The sequence below is a fragment of the Planococcus citri genome, chromosome 5 (genome assembly GCF_950023065.1).
Source record: "Planococcus citri chromosome 5, ihPlaCitr1.1, whole genome shotgun sequence".
Classification (NCBI taxonomy): Eukaryota; Metazoa; Arthropoda; class Insecta; order Hemiptera; family Pseudococcidae; genus Planococcus; species Planococcus citri.
Genome location: NC_088681.1, coordinates 60,190,643 through 60,198,876, shown reverse-complemented (window position 1 = coordinate 60,198,876; position 8,234 = coordinate 60,190,643). Strand labels below are relative to the sequence as shown.

The 8,234-nt window shown below is 36.2% G+C and overlaps 1 protein-coding gene across 2 annotated transcripts; it reads left to right on the top strand.

Annotated features, from left to right (window-relative positions):
- Window positions 1–2,352: 2,352 nt before the first annotated feature.
- On the top strand, window positions 2,353–8,006 carry LOC135848814 (uncharacterized). Of its 2 annotated transcripts, none has more exons than XM_065368843.1 (2): window positions 2,353–2,489; window positions 6,020–8,006. In XM_065368843.1, exon 2 carries the CDS (start codon window positions 6,059–6,061, stop codon window positions 7,871–7,873), a length of 1,815 nt encoding a protein of 604 aa, XP_065224915.1. In that variant the 5' UTR covers window positions 2,353–2,489; window positions 6,020–6,058; the 3' UTR covers window positions 7,874–8,006. The 2 variants fall into 2 exon arrangements, with proteins under 2 accessions (XP_065224915.1, XP_065224916.1); XM_065368844.1 differs by lacking the exon at window positions 2,353–2,489 and adding an exon at window positions 2,496–2,784.
- Window positions 8,007–8,234: the final 228 nt, after the last annotated feature.

Here is an 8,234-nt window from a genome sequence, read left to right as displayed (position 1 = left end):
TCCCTGTCCTCGGATTTCTGAAATTTTGATGAAACATAGTTGGGTACCATTAAAAAAAATGTCGGAGGCAAAAAATCCCCCCCCCCAACCTCCCCTTGCTCATAATAGCGAAAAAAGGGCCTTTTTCGGGGAGAAAAAATCCATGCTTCAACGAGTTTTGACAAGAAAATCTGTATTCACTCAAAATACTTGAAGGAGATATGATTCTAGCAACTTGAATTTTCTTCAAAAATTGTGGGCCCCCCAGGGGAGATATATTGACAAAAGAAAATTTGAAACCGCCGTATCTCCGAACCTAATTTAAGTACATGAAATTTTTTTTTCAAAAATGTATCTGCATGAGCACTATAATTGGTATTTTTTTTTCAAATTTTCCCTCCAGGTAGGCCATCTTCAAAAACTCAAAAAACACTCAAACACGCTGAACAACTTGATTCTCTTAGATTTCCGCCATTTGTCCATATTTTTGGAGAAAAACGCAAAAAACGTGGTTTTTTGAGAGTTTTTTGAGCTTTTGAGCTTGACCCACCACTCCAAATGGCCGGGTGATGACTTCTATAGAAAGCAGACCTAAAGATACATATTTGACGAAAAAATCGTTTTGGTATGTTTTTTCGTTCCGGAGTAATGTCGATTTAAAGTTTTCTTTTGTCCCCCCTTCTCTCCCCGTGTGATGAAAAATTCTGAAAAAATTCAGGGAGGTACGCACATGTATCTTCTAACTATATTCGTTTACAGAATCAATTTATCTTAATTACGCGCTGATACAGAATTTTTCCCCTGAAAAACGCGTTTTTTGGCCCCCCTGGCTGAGGTGGGTGGGGTGGGGAGCGGGCTATGGGCCCCAAATTAATTTTTGGGGGTACTAAACATACCCTGTGAGTTTCATCGAAATCTGAGGTTAAGGGCATTTTGCCTATCTTATCGGGGGGTACCCTTTTTTTTATGGGCATTGTGCTACAGTTTTTAATGTTTCTTGAAAAATACATCTTGAGTGTTCTCCCGCAGGATCTGAGCTACTTTTTTTCTATTTTAATTTCGTCGTGCTGTAAAAATTCTTCCTATCGATCTTCTTATACTTATATGTAGTTGTCATTAAAAAGCTGATGAAACACTCATCTAAGAAATAAATTTAAATGTTTTTGGGGAAATATTTTTTGCACGACGAAAAAGGGCGTCATCAAGCATTTTTTCGTTCATAAAAGATGAATGAACGACGAAAAATGATGAAGTTCCACGCCAGATGACGTCCGACAATAAAGTATTTATGAACGACTACAATTTAATAACGAGATAAGCAGTATTCACGACAAAATAATTTCATGCACGACAGAACATTATCAGTTCAAATACAATTATATTTTGTACAATTTTTGATAAATAATCAACTGAGGGTTTCTTTCAAAAAAATTTGAGTGAAATTGTGACTCGGTAGAAGAGAACCAAATTGGTCTAAGCGAAGCAAGGGCAAAACCTTAGGAAAAAAAATGAGAATTTTGAGGATAGATCGGCGATTTTGTCGGCAAATGAACGATAATTAAATACATGATTGTAAAAAATTTGAATTTTTGTAAACTGAAACTAAAATATTGTTGGAATTTTTGTATTTTCTCAACTTTCTTGAATTTCTCACAATTTCCCAAGTTTTTCCTACTTTCGCGGAACCGAAGGGGGGCAAACTGTCACCCTTTAGCCCCCTTTCGCTTGGTCCCTGAAGTCAAAAGAGGAAGAGGGGTCGCCCGTAAAAGTCCACAAAACATTACTTCTATAAACAGCAATTTTTTACATACCTACTTCGTTTTTTTGGTATCATTTAATATTTTTTAAACGTCTATTTCTGTCGGTGAAATGCCTGTTTTCGATAGAAAAATTTTGTCGTGAATTGCCTTATATAGCAGTTGAAAGTAATAAAATGTCGTGAATTTTTTAATTCGTCGTTTGATACATTATTTTGTCGTTGGAGTACCTTTCATGTCGGGGTAAGCTCTTTATTGCCGGGAATTTCATATTTAGTCATGATAGTGATTTTTCTGGCGTGAAAGTGCCTATGCTTGTCGTGCTGACGCCCGTTTTTGTCGTGGTATTAAATCACACCCAATGTTTTTTGGGTGAAAAGAAATGTTGAGAGAGAGAGAGTTCATTATAAGGGTAACAGCATTTGATTTCTGTGTGCTATTTCTGGAACTGCAAGTATATTTCAAAGCGTACACATCTCCTTTTATTTACCAACTAGCCTGGAAACACTCACGCATCAGTGCATCCTCTTTCTTCATCTTAAGCTTCTACTGGTTTAATCTTCTATTGTCCTTTTCCCTGGCGAGACACATACCAATTCATGTGTATTTCATCTTATTATACCTACCTAGGTATTCTTGTATTCAACGCATCGTTGATGGTTTTTTTTTTAGTAGTTTCGTGCGTAGTTGTATTTTAGTTAAATTTTGTATGTGTGCGTGGTACCATGTTTATCAGTTCGTGCAATTACTAAAGTGAGTTATTAAACCTTTACTTATGATTTCATTATTGAATAGTTTTCTGAAAGGATAACTTTTGTCAGTGTTGTTCTGAGCTACCTTCATTATTCGATTCAGTTGCAAAGAATTTATTCTGATTCGGATTGTCCTTTGAAAACATTGAATTGAAAGTTTCATCGTCAATCATGATGATATGGTGAAAATTCTTTCGAAAATTTCCAAAATTTTTTCTACAATCTTATGAAAGTGATTGAAAATTGTCATGTTGGTTCTTCAAATGATATGAAAATAGCTTCGAAAGACGATGAACGTAAGTATAATTTTATTGAGAATTATAATTGAAAAATTAAACTGGAATTGAAGTTTGAAACTTGAAACGAAACAAACGGACGAGCGAAGGAACTTTTTAAAGTTTAAACTGGCACCCTTTGATTTTAAAAGAAACCTTATCATTGCTGGACGGAAAGAGCATATTGTCTTGAAACACTCGTGATCGAAATTTTACGCGCTGAAGTTGATATTTTTGGATTTTTAAGAAATTGAAAAATTCAATACGCTGCCCTAAAACTAGTAAACTTACTTTGGTTCTTGTGGTTTAATTTCGTGCGGAAAATAATGTAAAATGCAGAAGTTTGAAAAATTGCCATTCATTTTTAAATTGTCAAAAATTCGTAAGAAATCCAAAAATAAACTGTACCACTTTAAAATAGGTGCTCGAGTAAAATGAAAAACTTCCTATTATGTAATTACTTACAAGGGAACCTCTTACCTCTTGAGGTGTCCGCCTCCGATTTGAACGGAATCGCGATTTTTGGAAAGAGCATGTTCTAAAACTCCCAAATCCAAATTTTCAGCTGCCCAAGTTCATTTTTCGATTTTTGGCGAATTTTTGAAAATCCAAAATTGACTATTTTGGTGATTTATGCTTTTTTTTAAAAAGTACGTACTTGATCAGTAAAAATGTTCAAAATAAGTCCTAAAAGTGATATTAACCCCCCCAAATCCAAATTTCGCCATTTCCAGCCATTCTGGAGCCTCCAGCGCTATTTTTCAATTTCTCCAGAATTTTGAATTTGCTTCAGAAGGCGTGAATATGCTGTTGGGCAGCTAAAAATCGAGTTGTGTGTTATACTCGATCTGTTTAACAAGTTTATCCACATTTGAGTCGGTTTTGGGAGGGACACCTCAGGAGTGTTTTTCTGGCCAGTTTTTTTCAAATAAACAATCCAAAAAAATCAAAAGTTTTCCGTTTGCGAGGAAATTTTTGAAATTTGCGCGAATCGCTGTATTTCGTCCACAACAAACCGCCCGAGGCCGAATTCCGCCATTTCCAGCCATTCTGGAGCTTCCAGCGCTACTTTTCAATTTCTCCAGAATTTTGAATTTGCTCTAGAAGGCGTGAATACGAAGTTGGGCAGCTAAAAATCGATTTGTGTGTTATACTCCATCTATTTAACAAGTTTATTCACGTTTGAGTCGGTTCTGGGAGGGACACCTCAAGAGTGGTTTTTGACCAGTTTTTTTCAAATAAAAAATCCAAAAAAATCAAAAGTTTCCCGTTTGCGAGGAAATTTTTGAAATTTGCGCGAATCGCTGTATTTTGTCCAAAACTAACCCCCCAAATCAAAATTTCACAAATTCCAGCCATTCTGGAGCCTCCAGCGCGATTTTTCAATTTCTCCAAAATTTTGAATTTGCTCCATAAACTCGTTGAACAGGTCGCGTATAAGTCCCAAAACTAATATTAATCACCCAAATCCAAATTTCACCATTTCCAGCCATTCTGGAGCCTCCAGCGCGATTTTTAAATTTCTCCAGAATTATTAATTTGCTCCAGAAGGCGTGAATATGAAGTTGGGCAGCTAAGTTGTGTGTTATACACGATCTTTTCAACAAGTTTATCCACATTTGACCCGATTTTGGGAGGGACACTTCAAGAGTAGTTTTTTGACCATCTATTTTCAAGACTGGTCAAAAAAGCACTCTTGAGGTGTCCCTCCTAAAACTGACTGAAATGTTGATAAACTTGTTAAACAGATCGAGTATAACACACAACTCGATTTTTAGCTGTCCAACTTCATATTCACGCCTTCTGGTGCAAATTCAAAATTCTGGAGAAATTGAAAAATAGCACTGGAGGCTTTAGAAAGGCTGGAAATGGCGACATTTGGATTTAGGGGGGGGGGGTTAATATCAGTTTTAGGACTCATCTGGAACATTTTTACTGATAAAATACGTACTTTTTTTTTTAAAAAAAGCATAAATCACCAAAATAGTCAATTTTGGATTTTCAAAAATTCGCCAAAGATCGAAAAATGAACTTGGGCAGCTGAAAATTTGGATTTGTTGGTTTTAGAACATGCTCTTTCCAAAAATCGCGATTCCGTTCAAATCGGAGGCGGACACCTCAAGAGGTTCCCTTGTTAGGTAGGGAAGGTATACGTAAAAGTTGTTTGAAAAAACTTCATTTCTGGTCAAAATTATTGGAAATGCCTACATTTCTTTATGTGGAAAAATATCCCTTCCCTCTCCGCTATACTGCTTTCCTGGTATAGAGTACCCTCTCCAGCAACTAAAAATGGAGGAAAATTGAAAGTCCGTATACTTCAACATTTTTGTTTAATTTTTCATTTCTGGTCAGAATTCTTTTTATTACGCAAGTTCTACCAATACCTATGTCAGAAAAACCCTCCCTCTCAATTTCCATGTGATACTGATCCCCTTTTACGGAAAGCTCGAAAAATATGGGGAGAGAAGGTAAACTTGTGTGGAAATAAAAGTTTGAGACTTCTGGATTGAAAAAAAATGACGAATTTTTTTAGAAGCATAAATAAGAGTGTCATTCCACCTCAATTCGACCAACGTTTTTGAGTCATGTCCTTCGACTTCGCTCATATTTTTTTTACGATGTCCAATTGTCTTACCCACCCAATAAGTAAAAAACCCGCAATCAGTTTGGTTCCAGCCTCATCAGTGGTGGATGGGGGGACGCTTCACTTATTTTATTTTCACATTGTCTCGAGGTACTCAACTTCAGCAGTCCATTACTCCAAACTCCAAAGCTACGGTTCTTTGATAAAAACTGATTTCACAGTTCGAAAAGGCATTGCATTTTGAACTTTTAAAGTATTTGGAAATTTTCAAAAATTGAAAGTTGAACTTTCAAAATGACGTTGTAAGTAGGAGCTACCGTTTAAAATTCTGAAAAAATTTCCATGGATGTATTTAAATGAAACAATTTTTTTGTCTTTAACCTCCTTTGTGGAAGTGCTGGGGGCCGTGGATGGGGTCCAATAAAAAGTCATATTCGTGTTCAGCGTCACCAAAAACATACAATTGGATATATCACATGTTCCAGATTTTGTTTTGAAAGCTTTGACTAAATTTGGTGGTGGTGGTGCTCCCCCTCCATGAAAAGGTCCCATCTCGAAAATTAAATATTTCGAAAAAGCATCAAAAGGTACATCTGCATGCGACCTTATTCTACGAGCGTACCTATGCCATCTGTCAGTTTCTCAGCATTAATTCGATGATTACGATTCCAGGTTGGATTGAAATAGATTCTAGTCAAGAACTAAGTATAAATGGCGGGACTCAATTCTGAAGTGTACGATATTTTCCATTCCACTCTACTATCTCTAAAAGACCTATCAGCGATCGCCGTCAGCCTGGGAATATGGCGCTGCCAAGTGATGAAATATCGCACGAGCGACGATGCATTGACAAAATTTAATCCAGAGGGTCAAAATATTTCATCAAAAACTGTGCTCCCTGATTCATGTGTACCATCTGTGCTTCATGCGACGATCGATAGATATGTGACGAAACTTAGATTTTCATTGGGTCACTGGCTGCGTAGTCATCACGAAAGAGTATTTTATCTCCATTATGACCATCAGAACCATGTTTTGGGATACTTCGAAGATTTCGTGTGTGATTATAACGGAACCATTCATTACGAGAGGACTGCCAAACGTATGATGCATTGTGATCAATTTGATGCGCAGCAAAAGTTCATAATTGCTTGTACGTATTTTTTCGAGGACGATATCAGACGACTTTGGCCATTAGTATCGAGTAATATGGATTTGAACAGTATCAATTTCTCAGTAAGCCCACAATTGTATTATTGGATCTGCTGTCTGAAAAATGAATTGTCTAAAATACCAACCACACATTTGGATAATCTTATCGAAGGAGTTATGTTAAGTAACTGCATGACTCACAATAGACCATCGGTGGAGTATTTCTGGAACCGTATACCAACAGAAAGTAGAATGCGGAAGGTTCATGATCTTTTCCAAAGCGACGTGCAGTCTTTCGCTCGATACATTTTGCCAAAATTGGACGATCAACAGCTCGATGAATTTGTTAATATTGATGAATATGGTTTTGAAATTATGCGTGCTCTGTGTCTAAAGGCTTGGTACGATAAGGAATTCATTCTTTCAATTTGGATGCGAATTCAAAATTTAATAAGCCAAAGGGCTTTTACAAGTGAAATCATAATTATGTTGCAATTAGAGAATAGGGAATCCATGACAATATTTGGCCCAAACTACCTAGGGGAATTTGACGATGACGAAGATGGCTGTATTCGTAGGAATTGGTTAAATTTGTGTTGTGAAATATGGAATAGTGCCCCGGAAAGGTTGAAACGTTCGGCAGTTAGAGAAATTACATCTAATAACAGATTGTTTCGGGACTCGGTGATTTTAGCTATTTTAATTCCACCAGAGCCGAAAGAATACGAGTTCTTCTCGACTTTTCTTTCGTATGCCACTTACGAAGAAAGGAAAACGTTTTGGTCTGATTGCTGGTTACATTTGATTCAAGGCACACGATGCCAAGATTTCAAAAAAATAATGAACTTGTGTTTTGAAAACGAAGATGAGATTAACCAATTCAAGGAAAACGTCATCGCAAATAGCAGAATTATCCTTTTTCTTTGTGAATCATATCTGAAAGCATTCTGTTTCGATGAATTGAATGAACTGGTAAGTCTTTCAAAGCCCGATGCACAAGCAGCTAGAGATTTCAAACAACAAATTCTGCAGGCAGTTTTTTTCGACGAACAACGTTGCTTTCGTGAAGTGATGATCCGTAGGCCGAGAGAATTGAATGAATTCATCAATGATGCCTATAATGATACCGATATGTCTTGGGATTTTAAAAATCGACTTGTGTCTTCACCTGTTGTACTACAGTATTTACCCTACCATGCTTTGGGGATTCCTACAGAACTGTTTGATGAATTTATCGACTTGTTTGTTTCGAATAAAGATACTGTGCTGCAGATAAAAACGAGTATGATTGATTTATTAAAAAACCCCGAGAAAGTTGTCGAGTTCAAGATGAAGTCCTTAGGCTTTGATCCATACTTGTATGAACTTGATTAAGTTTATTCATATTATTACTGTAGGTATAGTATTTTTTTGGTTTTCTGTTTTCACAGCTTACCCATACTTTACTTAATGTTTGTTCATAAGTATAATACGAGTATTTAATGAATAATTAAACTTTCACACTTATGGTAGTCGTTTTTTTTAATCAATGTTGGTATGGATGGGAGGTGAGAGAAGATCTTCGCTTGTTTTATTTAACTGACAACTTTTCGAATCCTCGTATCTTGAAAATTTTGAGAAACTTACTTCGTAAAGTCTCGTGAAGAGTTGACCAGAAGTTTAGAAAAGTTTCTGTTTGAACTTTCTAGGTAAACGTTCGTATGTATTTTTATAATATGAATGAAAAATAATTACT